This window comes from Lithobates pipiens, unplaced genomic scaffold, assembly GCF_037356315.1.
Source record: "Lithobates pipiens isolate NorthernLeopardFrog02 unplaced genomic scaffold, aLitPip1_a1.2 Scaffold_25, whole genome shotgun sequence".
NCBI classification, from domain to species: domain Eukaryota; kingdom Metazoa; phylum Chordata; class Amphibia; order Anura; family Ranidae; genus Lithobates; species Lithobates pipiens.
In genome coordinates, this window is record NW_027507787.1 from 194,863,940 (window position 1) to 194,883,138 (window position 19,199).

General features: G+C 42.7%; 1 protein-coding gene across 6 annotated transcripts in view; it reads left to right on the plus strand.

Moving 5' to 3' along the window:
• Positions 1–18,965, plus strand: part of ATE1 (arginyltransferase 1) — a 144,342-nt gene extending 125,377 nt beyond the window's left edge. For all 6 annotated transcript variants that reach the window (XM_077455377.1, XM_077455375.1, XM_077455373.1 and 3 more), the window contains 2 exons: positions 15,069–15,192; positions 17,542–18,965. In XM_077455377.1, the coding sequence (XP_077311503.1) occupies positions 15,069–15,192; positions 17,542–17,720 (303 nt within the window). In that variant the 3' untranslated portion in view covers positions 17,721–18,965. The remainder of the gene's footprint in view (positions 1–15,068; positions 15,193–17,541) is intronic.
• Positions 18,966–19,199: the final 234 nt, after the last annotated feature.

Genomic DNA, 19,199 nt, shown 5'->3' on the forward strand with positions numbered 1-19,199 from the left:
AAACCTATCAGGGTTTACTTCCTCTTTAATGTCCACATTTTTGTTCAAGTGGATGCAAAAGATCATTCCACAGCAGTATTCTGAATTGCCACTAAAGCTGTAAAATCAATAGTTTAATCATGTGTTAAAGAGTTCTTCATACTCCTAGCAACCAAGCGGCTTCCCATCATTATTTCTGCAGTGCAAGTATGCCAGCTGACCAGAAGAATCTTTAGGTGACAAGTACACTTTCCCTTTCGTATACAAGGTCTGTGTTGTACGGCCAAGCTTATGATATTCATCTGGGACAATAAAGGAATTTGGTACACATTCCATACTTTGAATGGTTCATCAAACAAGATCAATTTTAAGTAGTCTGTCTCTCTCATGACCTCAGACCTATTCCCTTCTGAGGTGTTTCTGTCTACTAATGGCATTTAAGGGTAAGGTTTGTTTATGCAGCATGGCTTCTCTTAAACGGCAAAGCTGCCTTAATACTCTTTTAATAAAATCTCAACAGGAGTTATTTTGCAGCAACAGATTGCAGATGTGAATGCGAGAGCAGAGTGTGTGTTTAACCCCTGTACAAGGTTGTGCGGACTCCACTGTGTTAAATCTCCCCATTGTTACCAGCTGATCTCATTGCAGCCTTTTCCTAGATGGGATATGACAGAACAAACAACATTTTCAGACCCTACAACAAATCCCATCCAGTGTTCACTTTGAAATGTCTCCAGAAGGCAGGGTGGGGGAAGGGGTGGGGGTCAGCACTGCTGTCTGCTTCTGATGTTGTCGTGCCGGGGCTTGTTGTATATGTGCCAATATTTGGGCTACATGGCAATACTTAAAAAGGCTTTTCAGTTACCAAACTAAATTAGTTGACGGTGGTTTCCTGTGTCAACTTAGCCGCCCTGGCCTGGAACTCGAGTCCTCCTTTTGTATGAGATTATCCAGCAACATCATTTTAAACATCTGTAGTTGCAAATTGGCACCTCACAAAACAATGTCGGTCCCCTCTCGTGGAGTTGCTATACATGACCTAACTTTTGCAAGCTGTGTATGAAAATCAACTTATACAAAGATCTACTCATCTCCAAGAAGTGCTTGTTAAGAGAAACAGAAATTTTTTGGTGCTTCTAAATTATTGCATATGATCGTATAAGAATGTCTTATTTAACTTACTTGGGCAGTCTGTATTCCCATTAGAAGCCCTTGTACACACGGTCGGACATTCCAACGGAAAATGTCCGATCGGACCGTCTTGTCGGATAATCTGACTCTGTGTGGGCTCCATCGGACTGTTTCCGTCGGAATATCCGAAGGACAAAGTTTTAGAGCTGGGCTGTAAAACTTTCCGACAACATGATCCGATCGGACTTTGTCCGATTGTGTGTAGAGAATTCCGATCGGACAAAGTGCCACGCATGCACAGATCAGATTCCTAGACCAAAGCTATTGGCTACTAGCCTGAACATAGTCCCATCGTAATGAAATAACGTCATCGCGTTACGTACGATCGGATTTTCCGACAACTTTGTCCAACCGTGTGTATGCAACACAAGTTTCAGACAAAATCCGTCGGACAAAATCTGACAGATTTTGTTGTCGGAATGTCTGATCGTGTGTACAAGGGCTAACAGCAGCAGCCTTTTTTATATGAGCACTGAAAAGTGAAGGAGTGAATCTGAGTCATGTAGGTAGACCAGTGTTTCTCAACTCCAGTCCTCAAGGTGACCCAACAGGTCATGTTCTTAGGCTTTCCATTATTTTGCGCAGGTGATTCGATCAATTTCCCTGCCTTAGTAATTACCACAGCCGTTTCATCTGAGGGAAATCCTGAAACTATGAAGTGTTGGGGCGCCCTGAGGACGAGTTGAGAAGCACTGAGGTAGACAAACGAATAGACTAATTATAGGCAAAGGCAAAACTTTTTTTTTTTTTTTTTTTTTGATAGAATGGAGAATGGTTAGACCCTCTGGCAGGATTGTATTGCTGTCTGCGTCCACACTGAGATGTTTCACCCTTGCTACCTCTGGGAGATCCCCTGCTTTTAGGATTTAGCCTCATTTCCTGATGCATCTTGATGACAGGAGGTGAAAGGAAATCTCTTAATGGACATAAACTCCAAATAATAGCAGGATATTGGCTTTGGCACTTTCTCTACCCTGTTGAAAAAAAAATTGTGACTGCACATACCCTTTAACCACTTGGGATCCGCGCTATTGCAAAATGACGGCAATAGCGCGGACCCACATTTTCGGGACTACGTCTATTGACGTAGTCCCGGTTACGAGCGGCCTGCGCGCCCCCTGAGGGGTGCGCGCGGCGCGCTCTGTGATCGGCGAGTCCGTGAGACTCGCCTGATCACCGATCCGTGTAAGGGGTCGATCCCGACCCCTTATCACGTGATCAGCTGTCAGCCAATGACAGCTGATCATGTGATAAAACGGAGCCGGTAATCGGCTAGTATTCCTCCTCGCGCTGACAGCGCGAGGAGAAAAAAAAAAAGCCGATCGCCGGCGGCCGTGTTCGGGACATCAGTCCCGATCACGGCCAGCAATTTAAACGGACACCTGCCCCCTGCCAGTGCCCACCTGCCACCCGCAGTGCCATCCTGAAATAAAGTAAGTGCCCCCCTGTCAGTGCCACCCAGCAGTGCCCATAGTGCCCACAGTGCCACCCAGCAGTGCCCACAGTGCCACCCAGCAGTGCCCACAGTGCCACCCAGCAGTGCCACCCACAGTGCCACCCAAAATCTGCCTCAAAGGTGCTGCACCCCAGTGCCGCCCATCAGTGCCCAGCAGTGCCGCCCATCAGTGCCCAGCAGTGCCGCCCATCAGTGCCCAGCAGTGCCACCTATCAGAGCCACCTATCAGTGCCACCTATCAGTGCCCATCAGTCCCATCTATCTGTGGTACCTATCAGTGCCCATCCGTGCCACCCATCCGTGCCACTTATCCGTGCCACCCATCCGTGCCATCTTATCTGTGCCCATCTTTGCCCATCAGTGCCGCCTTATCTGTGCCCATCGGTGCCGCCTTATCTGTGCCTATTAGTGCCGCCTTAACTATGCCTATCAGTGCCCACCAGTGCAGCCTATCAGTGCCCACCAATGCAGCCCATCAGTGCCCACCAATGCAGCCCATCAGTGCCCACCAATGCAGCCTATCAGTGCCGCCTAATCAGCGCACTTCAATGAAGGAGAAAAATGACCCGTTTGCAAAATTTTATAACAAACTATTAAAACATGATTTTTTTTTTTTTTTGCATCTTTTTTTGTTTGTTTAGCAAAAAATAAAACTCCGAGCTGTAACTAAATACCACCAAAAGAAAGCTCTATTTGTGGGAAAAAAATGATAAAAATTTCATTTGGGTACAGTGTTGTATGACCGCGTAATTGTCACTCAAAGTGCATCAGCGCTGAAAGCTGAAAATTGGTCTGGGACTGAGGGGGGTTTAAGTGCCCAGTAAGCAAGTGGTTAATGTCTTTTGACCTGCATTACAAACATTCTTGGAGGTTCATGCGTTTGATTTAGGTGGCAAATACAGTATGCAGGACTTCAGGGAATTTTGCCTGCCTAAGAAAAATGAATGACAATACATCTGGTGAGAACAAGCCCTAAGAGATTTTTTTAGGACTCTGGCCATACACGAATAGATTTTTGTAACAAATATTTGATGACAAATGTTCGAAAGTACTTTAAACTTTTGTTTGCTTTTAACATTTGATTTCAGAATGAATGGACTTTCTGGAATAAAAACCACATTCACTTTTAGATCATAAAAGATAAAATGTCCATCCGCCTCCTTTGAATTTTCTCATCGCTGCAGTCTAAAAATGATAGTTGATCCCAGTAACAATTCAAAAATTGAACGATCGTTCGTAAAACTAAGCATCCTGCCTGGAGTATGCATGTTCTCCCTGTGGTTGCGTGGCTTTCCTCTGGGTAATCTAGTTTCCTCCCACGCTCCAAAGACATGCTGGTAGGTTAATTGGCCTCTGTTTAAATTGGCCCTAGTATGTGTACACAGTGGGGGAAAAAAATTAATTATTTGATCCTTTGCAGATTTTGTATGTTTGCCCACTTACAAAGAAATGAAGGGTCTATAATTTTTATCATAGATGTATTTTAAATGAGCGAGACAGAATATCAAGCAACAATCCAGAAAAAAACACACGATACAAATGTTATAAATTGAGTTGCAGTTCAGTGAGTAAAATACGTATTTGATCCCTACCAACCAGAAATAATTCTGGCTCCTACAGACTGACTACAGTATGTGCTCATGTGGTACACCGATTAGTCCTGTCAATTTAAGAAGGTGCTCTGAACGACAACTCGTTATGTGTATAAAAGACAACTGTATACACTGCTCCTTCACTGGTCCTGCCCATTGAAATGAATGGGCAGCGCCACTATACCACTGGCATAGCGCTGCTGCAGCAGTGCTTTATAGTGGTTTTAACCCTTCTCGGCTGCTAGCGGGAGTTAAAAGCGCAGTAAAATTGACCGTAAAGCACTGCTAGAAATAGCTGCGCTTTTATGACTCAAAGGGTTTTTGAAGGTATGCCTCTGATTCGGGTTCGTACGTACCTAGTGTGGGAATGTATGAGTGAGTGAATGTTTTGTGTCGTTCCCCACTGACTGATGTGACACTTTGCAAATATCACATGTATGTACCCTAGGTCTGTAATGTTTTTGTTTTGTTCTTTTTCTGTTATAAAACTGAAAATCCCTTTAAAAAAAAAGAAATAGCAGCGCTTTACCGCAGACGCACCCACTGCCCCAGTGTGAAAGGGGCCTTATTTTACTCTACTTTTACTGCAACTCAATTCATAATTTCAGGATTTTTCGTTAATATTCCATCTCTATTGTTTAAAATACACTTATAATAAAAATGATAGACCCTTCATTTTTTTGTAAATGGGCAAACTTACAAAATATGCAGGGGATCAAATAATTATTTTCTTCACTGTATATGAATGTGAAATAGAGATCTTAGATTGTCAGTTCCTTAAAGCGGTGTTCCAGTCGTTTCTGTGTTTATTAAAAGCCAGCAGCTACAAAAAGTGTAGCTGCTGACTTTTTAATAAACACACACTCACCTGTCCCACGGTCCAGTGACGCTGACATCGCACCCAGTTGTGACAGCTTGTGGTTTCACAGCCAGGTGTGCACTGAATGGCCGGGCAATCTTCTGGGACATGCAGGGAGGGAGGGAGATTTGCAGGGAGGGAGGGGCCACCTAGGCGGCCCGAACGGAAGTAGGAGATGGGTACCTGTCGAAACTAGGTAGCCTTAGAGCGGAAGATGGGTACCTGTCAAAATGTGCCTTAGAGCGGAAGTTTTTACCTTTGGGTGGAACACCGCATTAGGGGCAGGGACTGATGTGACTGTACAATATATATGTAAAGCGCTGCATACATTTTCGATGCTATATATGTACCCATAATTAAGAAAATAAAATTCTACTAGTGTATGGCCAGCTTATGTCTTTTTGTTGGCTCATAACATGTCCGATTGACAGTTAAAGTAGAGGTCCAGTCAAATCTAACTTAAATCCACTCTCACCCCCATTCTAAGACCTATACTAACTAGCCTGTGGAGGAAAGATGTGTATGCTTACCTACTCTGACGGTGGTCTGGTCACATGATCTCCCTAGTGGCCGGCTTCAATGTGCAGAGAGAGTCCCAGAAAAAGAAACTGATGTGGAGCCCCTACAGTTTAGGTACATCTAGAATACATAGGCAGTATATATTTCACCAATACCTGCTCGGAACTTGGCTCTGTGATCAGTTCTCTGTTATAGCAGAAATTGCCCAGCAGAACTACATATGCATTTTTGGTTCTAGGTGACTATGAGAATAGAACTTATCTCCAGACAAATATGTTTATGTTCTGTGATATTGAGAGTGTACACTAAACTAAAGTAGCCCATAGATTATGTAATTTTCTTTTCTTCCATTCTTCCACCCGTCAGTTCCTCCATCCACAGAGTAAGTGTGGATGGTGGAATCCCTCCCACAGCGCTATTGTGTTCTGCAGGCGGGGGGAGCCTTCTCTTTAGGCAGAACACAATGGTCACAACAGGGGGCTGTAGCTGCCCATGGTGATCACATGAAAGAAAATCCAGCAGGCTGGTTGTACTGAAGTTGATAGAGGGATCGGCCTTAGTGTGACCAGCCTTCCCATAGATTGGTCGCATCTCGTTTAGTTCCTGCTGAACCGGCTGAAATTTGATTAATCTATGGCCAGTGTTGTGACAAAATGACCAAACTGGCAGAATGTGCAACCCGCGTCACTTTCTGTGATATGGAATCATTTGTAGCTCCAAACTGTGCGCACTGCGTGCGCAGGCGCAACACGTCATACTTCCCTTTAGTGGCTGACATCAGTGCACGAAGGAATTTGCCTGACAAAATGCTCGACCGACTACTGCACATGCGCATGGCGGAAATAAACTAACACTTACGAAATTTACGTTCTTAAGACCATCTTGGTACACCTTACACTGGACCTCATCACACCTACAGTAAGCAGGGGGGCAGCGGATATCTTGCTACATTTAACCCGAGTAATCTTATTTACATAAATATATATTTATGTAGATAAGCTCAATTTGATGCGTTGCACGTGCACAGAGCGCGCCGTTTGTAGCTCCAGCTGATTCCACGTCACAGGATGTGACTCGGGGCTGTACATTCTGCCAGGCTGCTCATTTTGTCAGAACACCGGCATTGACTCATTAATGTGTCCTTACAGTTGTTTACGTTCATGACCGGGATGTATCTGTTTTCTTTGAGCACATGTAAACATCATTAAGGAATTTCTCTTATCTATTTCTGTGTACTCCAAATCCCCTTTTAATTCCTTTTGATCATCAGCATAGTGTCCTTAAGGATGAGCTATTTTTGCAAGTGAGAAAGCAGACATCCAATGTGTGATAAGTCTCTATTGGAATTGTAATTAGTCTTTTCCGGCCATTAACTAGAAAAATCCTTAACTTCCATGTAAAGGGTTAGTAGGTGGCATGCAAATGTTATCTGTGTTTCTTACACAGATAAATATTGATAAGCAAGACAAAAAACAGCTACTTCCTGGGGGGGAAGAATGTTAGATAACTTATAATTAGGAGCTGACACTCAGGTTGAGTACATGCAACTGCATGGCACAGTGGATTGGGCTTTTCAACTGAAAACTGTCATGTGCCAACTGGAAACAAGCTGTGTTTTTTAGTTTTATTACATATCCCTCTCACCATCTTAAACAAACTGAGCTGAAAGTGGCAGCCAAGCTCAAATTCAAGCAAAACATCTCTTTATGTCTTTGCCTGTTCAGCATTGCTGGTTAAAGGACCAGTAAGCCTAGGATGGTTGTTAGGAAAAACATCCAATATTACATAGTTTAAAGACTATAAAGTGCAATTAAAAGGTATCCCTGCAAAGAAGATGGTAAATATTCCTCCCCCTGCCCCTGCTGCTGAAAACTGCTAAAATTTTCCCTTGTCTCTTCAGAAAACATCACATCTGGGATTGTCGATAGCCTGTGTCCTGCACTTAGATCAGTGTTTGCTGCCAGAAACTTCTATGTCACTACTGTGTCCCATAGTGATGCCAGAGTTGGTGAAAGAAACCACTGAATGCAGTGCCAAGGGGGAGAGGGCATGCTGCATCTAGAAAACGTGGCAAATACTTGTAACATAATAGAAATTAATGCGTACATCTTCCCCACCCAACATACCTTGCCTAACAGCACATTCAACACTCTCCTCTTTTGAATTGGCTACTACTGAAGAGGTTACAAAACTTTTCTCAGATGCCCACCTAACTAATTGTCCTTTGGATCCTGTTCCCTCACAGCTTCTACGGTCACCCTCTCCTTCTATCCTATGCTCCCTCACTCACGTCTTCAATCTCTCCCTCTCTAGTGGCACCTTCCCCTCCTCTCTAAAACCTGCGCAGATCACTCATACTTAAAAAGCCCCCACTAGACCCCACCAACCTGAACAACTTGAGACCCACCTCATTGCTCCCATTCACCTCTAAACTTCTGTAACGCTTAGTCTACAACCGTCTTAGCTCCTACCTCAGTGAAAATAACCTTCTTGACGCCTTACAGTCTGGCTTTCACTCACAACACTCCACGGAAACTGCCTTATTAAAACTCACTAACGATTTACTAACTGCTAAAACCAACAGCCAGTACTCCATACTCCTACTACTTGACCTCTCTGTGGCCTTTGATACTGTTGACTGCCCGCTCCTTCTACAATAAGCTACATTCCCTTGGCCTCCGAGATTCTGCTCTATCCTGGTTCTCTGCCTATCATTCACAGTGCTCCTTCAGTGTCACCTACAACTGTCTCCTCCTCTCCAATGTCCCTTTCTGTGGGGGTCCCCTTCTCTAACTGCACCTCCTCCCTTGGTCACTTGATAACTGCCCATGGCTTCCAATACCACTTATATGCAGATGACACCCAAATCTATCTGTCTACTCCTCACCTCACTCCTTCAGCCTCCTCTTGCATTACTAACTGACATATCAGCATGCATGTGACACCACTTCCTTAAACTAAATCTCTAAACCATTAATATTCCCTCCGCCCGCGCCCCCTCTGATTTTTCCATCAAAATCAACAATGCAACTACCAGTCCCTCACCACACGACAGGGTACTAGGTGTAATCCTAGAATCTGACTTTTCATTTCAGCCTCAAATCCAATCGTCAAAAGTTTGTAGAATTTACCTCCGTAACATCTCTAAAATTCGCCCCTTTTTAACAAATGAAACCACCAAGCTCCTCATTCACTCCCTTGTTATCTCTCACCTTGATTATTGCAACTCCCTTCTCTTTGGCATGCCTCTCCATATCCCCTCTTCAGTCTATAATGAATGCTGCTGCCAGACTTATATATCTTACTAACCGCTCAGTGTCTGCCAACCCTCTCCGCCAATCCCTACACTGGCTCCCAATCACCCAGCGAATTAAATTAAAAAAACTAACCATAACATACAAAGCCATTCACAACTCTGCCCCAAGCTACTTCACCAATCTTGTCTTCAAATATCACCCAAATCGTCCTCTCTGCTCTTCTCAAGACCTCCTACTCTCAAGCTCTCAGCACACCAGTGTGAACCTGGCTAATTTGCACTTTCTTTTAATGTTAGTGTTGCCTAAAGTTCAAATCAATAATAGCCCTTACCCCAATTCCCAAAAACTGCCGGATCCATTCTAAGTGTCTTTTTAGGCCATATTGAATGGTACCACCGGGCTTCGTAGCGGAAAAGAGGTTTTGCCTGTAACGCATCTCTTTTTAGAGAGCTGGACACTGGGATCCAGTACTTTGGTATTTTAAGCCATAAAGTGCTATTGCAGGTCCAGGAGTGTGGGTTCCCAGAGGGTCCCCAGTTCCTGAAGGTTTGTTGGATTCTCAACCTAGAGAAATCTTCCTTTAAAACTATTAAGGAGATTAAGATACTTGGGTCTGTTCATAGATATACCCAGAAAAAGGTATTCTTGCCCTAGGCAAAGATCGGCGCCATAAAGGAACTGATTAAAGTGGTCCAGGCAAGATGAATCCTTCTATTCAGCTTGCATGACGGAAAGATGGTGGCTTCATTTGAGGCTGTTCCTTATGCTCAGTTTCATTTGCGACTGCTGCAAAACTTTATCTTATCGCCATTTCTTATGCTCAGTTTCAATCGAGACTGCTGAAAAACGGTATCTTATCGGCTTGGAACAAGAGGGTTCAAGCTCTAGATTTTCCAATGTGTCTGACTCCAAAGGTGCAACGGAGCCTCACTTTATGGTTAATAACCAAAAAACTGCAAAGGGAAAAATCCTTCCTACAGTTACCTTGGAAGTGGTAACATACGCCAACCTTTTTTAGGCTGGGGAGCAGTCCTGAAAGAGATAACTGTCCAGATCAGAAATTACCTTGCCCATTAACATTTTACAGATTCAGGTAGAGGGCCTGGACGTTTAATTTGCAGAGCTGTCCTGTCGGGATCCAATCTGACAATGCCACAGCAGTGGCCTATATCAATCACCAAGGAGGCACAAGAAGTTGTGGGGCCCAGATAGAGGTGAATCATATCCTATCTTGGGCAGAAAACAATGTACCTTGCCTATTGGCAGTTTTTCATTCTAGGAATAGAAAATTGGCAGATGGTCTATTTGAGTCGCCAGCAGTTGTTCCCGGGAGAATGGTTCCTTCACCCCGATATCTTCTGACAATAGGTCAAAGATGGGGAATTTCAGACATAGATATGTTTGCATCCAGGTTCAACAAAGCGATTGTCTAATTTGTGTTAAGAACAAAGGATCCGCTAGCATGCGGAACAGGTGCCTTGGTGTTCCTGTGAAATCAGATTTACTGTTTTATGCATTCCCTCTTTTTCTACCTACATCCACGACTTCTTGGCAGGATCAAGCAGCAAGGGTAGTGGGCGATTCTTGTGGCCCAGAAGATCTTGGTATGCAGAGATTATAAGGTTGGCAGTAGTGGTCTCATGGACCCTACCACCACGTCAAGACCTTCTCTCGCAAGGTCCAGTATTCCATCTTACTTTTCAAATGCTAAATTTAACAGTTTGGCTATTGAGACCCACATTCTGAGGAAATGTGGGTTGTCAGGTTCAATGGTATCTACCTTGGTTAATGCAAAGCAGCCTGCCTCCATAATCATATATTATGGAGTCTGGAAAGCATATGTCTCCTGGTATGAAACCAGGGGTTGGCACCCCAGGAAATAGATCATAGGTAGAACCCTTGACCTTCTTCAGATGGGGTCAGAAATAAAGCTGGCCTGGAGTACTTTCAAAAGACAGGTCTCAGCCTTATCTGTATTTTTTCAACGACCACTTGCTTCGCATTCTCTGGTTCATAGCTTTATTCAGGGAGTAACGCAGCTTAACCACTTGCCGACCGCCGCACGACGATGTACGTCCATTTTTTGAAGAGGGATATCTCGGTAACGGCAGCAGCTGCTGCCACAACCGAGATATCCATCTCTTCAGGCGGCGGTCGGCTGTACGATAACGGTGGTCTCCGCAGCGGATTCGCCGCGAGATCACCGCTATCGGCGGCGGGAGAGGTGCCACCCCCCCTCCCGCCGCCCTCCCGCACCTTCCGCCGCTTACCGGAGCCGCCGGTAGCGGCGTAGGCGATCGGGTCCTTCCGTCGGCTGGGCATAGAGACAAGTGAGGCTAAGATGGCCCCCACTCGTCTCTATACCATAGGAGGGCGGAAGCGACGTCAAAACGTCACTTCCGCCCATACCTCTTAAAGGTATATTTTTTTTTAAAATGTCAGATTTTCTTTTTTTTTTTTTTTTGTTGCATTTTAGCCCAAATATGAGATCTGAGGACCTTTTGACCCCAGATCTCATATTTAAGAGGACCTGTCATGCTTTTTTCTATTACAAGGGATGTTTACATTCCTTGTAATAGGAATAAAAGTGATTCATTTTTTTTTTTTTTTTTTTTTAAAGTGTAAAAATAAATAAAATAAATTAAAATAAGAAAAAAAAAATTTTTTTTTAAAAACACCCCGTTACGACGAGCTTGCGCACAGAAGCGAGCGCATACGTGAGTAGCGCCCGCATATGAAAACGGTGGTCAAACCACATATGTGAGGTATCGCCGCGATCGGTAGAGCGAGAGCAATAATTCTAGCCCTAGACCTCCTCTGTAACGCAAAAAATGCAACCTGTAGAATTTTTTAAATGTCGCTTATGGAGATTTTTGAGGCTAAAAGTTTGACGCCATTCCACGAGCGGGCGCAATTTTGAAGCGTGACATGTTGGGTATCAATTTACTCGGCATACCATTATCTTTCACAGTATAAAAAAAAATTGGGCTAATTTTACTGTTGTCTTATTTTTTTATTCAAAAAAGTGAATTTTTTCCAAAAAAAGTGCGCTTCTAAGACCGCTGCGCAAATACGGTGTGAAAAAAAGTATTTCAATGACCGCCATTTTATTCTCTAGGGTGTTAGAAAAAAAACAATATAAAATGTTTGGGGGTTCTAAGTAATTTTCTAGCAAAAAAAACTGTTTTAAACATGGAAACACCAAGTCCGAAAAAGAGGCCTGGTCCTTAAGTGGTTAATCCTCCAGTTAGGTGACCCCTGAACCCCTGGGACTTGAATTTAGTTCTGTCGGCATTACAAAAACAGCTTTTTTTGAGCCGATATGACATATTCCCTTGGTCCTTTTTTTGACAAGGAACCTAGTTTTTCTGGTAACCATATCTTCTGCAAGAAGGGTATCAGAGTTGGCTGTTCTTGCTTGTAAAGAGCCATATTATTATTCACAAGGATCAAGTAGTATTGTGTCCCTCATCCTAACTTTTTACCGAAGGTAGTATCAAGTTTTTATCAAAACCAGCATATTGTTCTTCCTTCATTTTTTTCAGAACCCTGTTCTATGGAAGAAAAATCACTACATTCTCTCGATGTGGTGAGAGCAGTCAAAGTCTACTTAAAGGCGACTGATCAGATTCAGAAAACTGATGTTTTGTTCGTATTGCCTGAAGGTCCTAAAAGATGACAGGCCGTATCGAAATATACTATTTCTAAATGGATTCAACAAGTAATCGTTCAAGCTTATGGTTTAAAGAGGTAGCTTCCACCCTCTCAAATAAAAACGCTAGGGCTGTTAGTGCTCCATGGGCAGTGCATCACTAACCCTCCATGGCTCAAATCTGCAAGGCCGCAACTTGGTCTTCAATCCATAAATTTACCAGATTCTATCAGGTAGATGTAAAAAGGCATGAGAATATCACCTTTGGGGCATAGTGTGCTGCAGACAACAGTATAACTCCTCTAGTCTCATGTTGTCCTACTTCTGTTGTGTCTCCCTCCCCTCAGTTGGCATTGCTATAGGACATCCCACATAGTAACTACTGTGGCTTTGTGTCCTGTGATGTATGATTAAAGAAAATAGGATTTTTATAACCGCTTACATGTAAAATCCTTTTCTTTTGAAGTACATCAGGGGACACATAGGTCCCGCCCCTCTTTCTAGTATACACGTGTATTGCTTTGCTATACAACTGGGGTTATATAGGGAGGCAACTTCCTGTTTAGGGTGTGCCAGTGTCCAGCACCTGAAGGTGGCTTATATAACCCACATAGTAATTACTATAGCTCTGTGTCCAGTGATGTACTTCAAAAGAAAGGGATTTTACAGGTAAGCTGGTATAAATATCCTATTTTTATTCAAATTAGAAAACATATCAAATGTTTAAACTGAGAAAATGAATGGTTTTAAGAAAAAAGGGTAATTTTAAATTGGTGGCAGCAACGCATCTCAAAAAAAGTTGGGGCAGGACAACAAAAAGCTGGCAAAGTGGGACTAACAAGGAAGAGCTGAAAGAACATTTTGCAGACCTGCAAATTAATCCTATGTATTTAGAGGTTCCATAGTAATGGTTTTGCAGCGATACCTCTATTGTTCTTATTAACCACTTCCATACCGGGCCATAGTAATATGACGATGGCAGAATCATCTCCTCCCTCCAGGTGGTTATCATGTGAAGTCCGCCTGGTCTCACCAGTGCAGCGATCGGGGATGAGCCGTGTCCCTCGGGCAATAAAAATGGCTCTTTACCACGTGACCAGCTGTGTCCAATGACAGCTGGTCACATGTGTTGTGCTTGTTCTCGCCGCTCGTGCAAGCCCCCGTGGGCATGCAGCACGACGATTGGGGATGAGGCATGTCCCTCAGACACAGTCCATCCCGATCAGGGTAAAAAGCCAATGAAAATGTACAGTCACAGCCGGTCACAAATGGCTGTAGTGCCGTTTCCGGGTTCTCCTTAGTGTGTGAGGTGGGGACCTGGAAGAAAAATTAACAGTGATGTGCCTGATTGCCCCCCCAAATAAAGAGGACCTGTCACCAGCCCATCAGAATACCCAAGTACCCATCTGCAGCCCATGCCTCAAAGAATATACGTTGGGGTGTTTGCTTTTCAAAATGGGGTCATTTTGTGGGTAATTCCACTGTCTTGGTGCTCCAGGACCTTCAAGAGTGTGATAAGTTGTCAGGAAATTAGATGCTCCTAGAATGCCTAATGGTGCTTCCCTGAATGTTGGGCCTCTGTAAAAAAAAAAAAAAATTATAAAAATGTTTGGGTACAGTGTTGCATGAGTAATTGTCATTCAAAGTGCGAGAGAGCTGAAAATTAGTTGGGCAGTTAGGAGGTATAAGTTTCCTGTATTGAAGCCGTTAGGAGAGTGTGTATATACTGTATGTATAGTACAGCAATCTCCCCTCCTTTTCTTTTGTGTTCCGACAGGGACCCCTCCACCAGAACACTTCCGGCCAGTGCGCTCAGCTATTGGCTAAGTGTGCTGATCAGAAGCCTGTGGCAGACGCTTTTCAGTCATGCCCCTTCGACAAAAGTAGGCCAAACGGCCAGCTTCTGTTAGACTGGCTACAGAACACACAGGCCAAATGTCGGCCAGTTTCTGTTGAACCGGCCAATGCTGCCCGAAATTTGGCCCATGTTTTGTGTTTTTGTGGCTTTACTTGTTAGAGCAGGCTGAAAAAATTTGATACCGGGGTTATGGCTGACAGCTACAGCCAAAACCACCCCGATATAACCACTTGCAGTCAATCACCTGCATGTATGTGATTTGGCGGCAAGTGGTTAAAATAGTAAAGTTTTTCAGTTTAAACATTTGATATGTTTTCTATTGTGAATAAAATATAAGATTATGAGATTTGCAAATTATTGCATTCTATTTTTATGTAGATTTTACACAGCGTCCCAACATTTTTAGAATTGGGGTTGTATTTTTATTGACCAATATTTCCCTAAAAAGTCTCCACAATATTTGGCATTTGGTTTCTTATTGTGATCTAAGGAAATCCAAAGTAATCCTTACTTTACACAATGCGATTGTCAAACTTGTTCTAAAAAAAAAATGGAACCTAAATTGTCAACTAATACTAATACTAATTGAGTATATAATGGACTGTGTACTATTCCATATTAATTAGTCTGTGTTTTGGCACATCAAAAGCAACCCAAGTTTGAAACCTTTGGAGCTTTCTTCTCATTACATTTTTTCCTTTCTAGGGTCAGTATAAGCCATCGCAACTCCTTTGCCCAGAGACCTTTTTTTGGGTGTCTATAGAGAAATGTATACCTCTACTGGAGCGCACTAAATACTCCCGCCTCAACAACAACCACCCTGAAAAAAGTAAGTGCCTTTTTAAGATGTTTGATTTTTATTTATTTTTTGTTTTGATTTTTTTACAGCCACTTGGCATTTATTTGGTCCTTTTTAGGTAATTTTCATATAATGTAGGTGTTGTATGGGTTTTCTGTTTTGCTGTCAGTGTTGCATGTAATACAAATGAGAAGACTCCGTATTTTTTCTTATAGAGGCTGTCACTGTTGTACATGGGGTGGTTTCTGAAAGCCAGCTGTGCCCCAGATGTTTTGGTGAAAACATGTTTGATTGAAACAGATCAGAATCCAATTATTTGCTGTCCATCAGAGACTTAACAGACTATCCTGTATTTATGTCACTGTTCCACCCAGATGTTCTAAAAAGCCATTTCTTAAAGTGATTGTAAAGTCTCATTCTTGTTTGTTATTTTTATTTTTAAAAAAATGTTACCTGCTGTGTTGCAGTGGATTTGCACAGAGCAACCCAGATCCTCCTCTTCACAGGTCCCTCTTCTGTGATCCTGGCCCCTCCCTTCTGTTGAGTGCCTCCACAGCAAGCAGCTTGCTATGGGGGCATCTGAGCGGAGTCACAGCTCCCTGTGTCCATTCAGACACAGATCCCCAGCCCCGCCCCCTCTCTCCCCTGATTGACTAGCTGACTTTGACAGCAGCAGGAGCCAATGAGGACGCTGCTATGTCTCAGCCAATCAAGAAGGAGAATCTCAGACAGCTGACACACTCGTGGAGATTGCTAGACAGAGAGACCTCCGGTAAGTGTTAGGGGGGCTGCTGCATACTGAAGGCTTTATCTATTATTTATCTATTATTTATTTATTATAGAATGCATTAAGATACACCTTCTGCCTTTTCAACCCCTTTAATAACTTCCCTGAGGCACCCAACCTGTTTTCATCTCATAAATCATATTCAAAGAGTGGTAGGATAGGCTAGCAGGCTTGTAGAGTTATGGAATTAAGCCGAGAACAATGATTTGGGGGTAACTTTCCCTTGGCATAATTATTCCCAAGATAAACTGTTGCTATTCTTTATTTTTATTTATTTTTTTAATTACTTTTCTGCCTGTGGGTTTATTTCGGAACAATAACAAAGCTTTGCCCAGTTTTTTTTTTTTTAATTATTATTATTATTATTATTAGCAATGCAAAGGCTGAAAAAGAATGTTGTAGTGTATTAGCTCTAGTTAATAAATTGGATCCGATTCAGATTTTAGTATATCCTTTAAGTGGAACTTCACTCTCCCAATCAACATCAATTATTTGAATCCTCATGTTGATAGCATTTTTAAATATATAGGGAATTATATCAAATTTACTTGTTTTGAATTTAATTTTTTTTACATTTCTTTAGTTACTGTTTTCTTGTATTGGCAAATGATGTCATACATCCCATGAGTCTTTAGGAGAGGAGGAGGGGTTTTCTCAGTTAACCACACTCTCCTGCATGCATGCTTGTGCTAAGGGCCGAGGGATTCCAGGAAGTAAATGCTACATTAATTATTTGCCCTTACTCGAGATGGCCATAGCCAGAAATGCTGGGGGGTTTTCAAAGTAAAAGTAGCAAAAGTAACAAAATAAAGCATGGAGACATGGATGGATGGGGGAGTTTGCTTTGAATATTAAAAATGAATTAAATAGTGTTTTTGGTTTGTGGTTCTCAGATGCAGCGAAGATCCGCTTTAAAGCAGTCTGAAAAAAAAAAAAAAAAGGCAACAAATACTGTAGCTGGTGACTTTTTTTTTTTTTTTTTGGAAAAGGACACTTAACTGTCCAGGGATCCAGTGCCGTCCCTAATTCCCCAATTCTTCACTGGTCTTCGGGTCCCCGGGGCCAGCATCTTTAGATAGGGAAGCCAGTCTGTGACCCCTTGCAGCTTCACAGCCAGCTTCCTATTGCGCATGCACAAGCCGTGCAGCGCTTTGTGATTGATCCGGCAGCCTTCTGTGACTTGTGACGTGTCCTAAGAGGCTGCGAGTAGGGATGGAAGGGGAGCCGGTACCAGTAAAAACCAGGTACCCACTCCTCAAAATAAAAATATAATGTGCCAAAGGTAGAAGAGGTGGGGGGAGGTGGTTCAAATTGTTTGATATGGATTACTGCACTTTACTATTTATAATGATCTTTAAAAAAAAATCAACATTAAAAAAATATTGTTAGCTAGTATTAAGTATGAATTTGGCAACTTCATATTTTGCTAAACTGAAATGGGGCTCCATTTGTTTGTTTTTTGAATTGTACAGCACAAGTATTTCACATTTGAGCACATCACAGATGGCCTAGAACTGCATGTAACTCATGAGCCAATGGTTGGCAATCACCACTCTAAAACATTGCCTTATTGCCTCTTTTCTGTTTCACAGGGGACAAAGACCGCTTGACAGAACTAGGCCGGGTTCGAGTCCTCCACAAACGTACAGTGATGCCTTATAGCATATACAAGAAGAAACGCAAGGGGCCAAATGATGAGACTACTGTTGAACAATATGCCAGCTTGGTAGGCCAGACCTGTGCCGAGCGCATGTTACTATACCGCAGCTGAGGGCCCATAGTATTTACGATCTTTAAGGACTGACCTTGTATGTAGGAAGACTGCATGTTAATACCATTGGCAATCCAGGAATTCATTCACTTTGGTAAGCGCGAGAAAGAGCTGGATCCGTCAATTCTCCATAGCTCAGTCCTATTCCACCTTAAATTGTAGTGTTTAGGAGATCTATGCAATGGGTTTCGAAAATCATTCTACGCTCAGTTATGCTTCACTTTTATTTTATTTAAGAGCAACTCCAACAGGACAAAAATGACAATCTTGTCCTGTTACGTGCACTGCTTCTTTTTCCTTTTTTTTTTTTAAATATGAGTTTTAGAAGTCCCTGTCTTTAAGGTTCTAGCTCAGTTACCATTAGCTGAAAACATTTGCAATCATCGGTATCCAGAGGTGTCTACTGTTGGAGCGCAGTGCATTGTCGGTAATGGTAACATGTATGCCTGATACCAGTGAATGGCTTCTGCAGTTGTTATAGGTCAAAACCTGCTTTGCCTAGTTTTAGTTTTTTTGCCAACTCTGTACCTATAAACAGTAAGAAGATATAGGTAAATAGGTAATTATGCCGCTTTAATTTTATTCTAAGGGGAATGCCAGGCAAATACATTTTAAGTCCAAGTATGTAATCACCCAGATATCAATATTTCTGTATTATGTTGCATGATCGAATGGGCCATTCAAACTCTTATCGCATTAAACAGTGCTGCCACTGCTTCATGTTTTCGGGCTTTGGGGGAGGGGGTTTTAGGCAGATTATTGAAGGAGAGTGCAAGGAGGGCCTTCGCAGTGTGATGATGTCCATCTAATGTCCTTCATGCAGAGAGATTAGCCCGAAAGCAGGAGTAATATAGTGATGTCATCCTGCTGGCTATCCACTCTGGCCGGCGTGTAAATCACAGGAGTGTTTGGATGGAATTAGAAATGTTTAGGCATTTGTATTTTAAATGTGCAATTAGCTGTTTGCCTGGAGGTTCACTTTATTGTTCTTTCTGACGTTTAATGTCAGACATTGGACCTATGCTTTTTCTTTGCCTGCAGTAAATTAGGCAAGACGTGCTAGTGTGCAAATTGTCTTTGGTTTAATTTATTTTTGTGTGAACTACTTTAATTCCATTATCCTTAATGCTGTGCATCCCTTGTTTTTGGCAGTAGTCCTGGCCAAAGAAGAGGCAGCAATACATTATTAAAACTGGAGATTTTAAAATCTGGTGCAGCTCTGCATAATAACCAACCGGCTTCCAGGTTCTTTGACTACAATGCACAGCTGCACCAGATTGTGCACTCTCCAGTTTTAGCAAATCAGCCCTTATCTTTCCAGGAGTTGAGCAAAGCTTCTGCACTTTTTTGGGTTAGACAAAAAAAAAGACAGAGCACTTGCAGATGGAATCTAGAAGTTGACAGTGACTGCTTTGCAGAACTCCTGGGATGATGTAGAAAGGTAAACAGACCTTTTATGGTTAAGACTCCATAGATCTT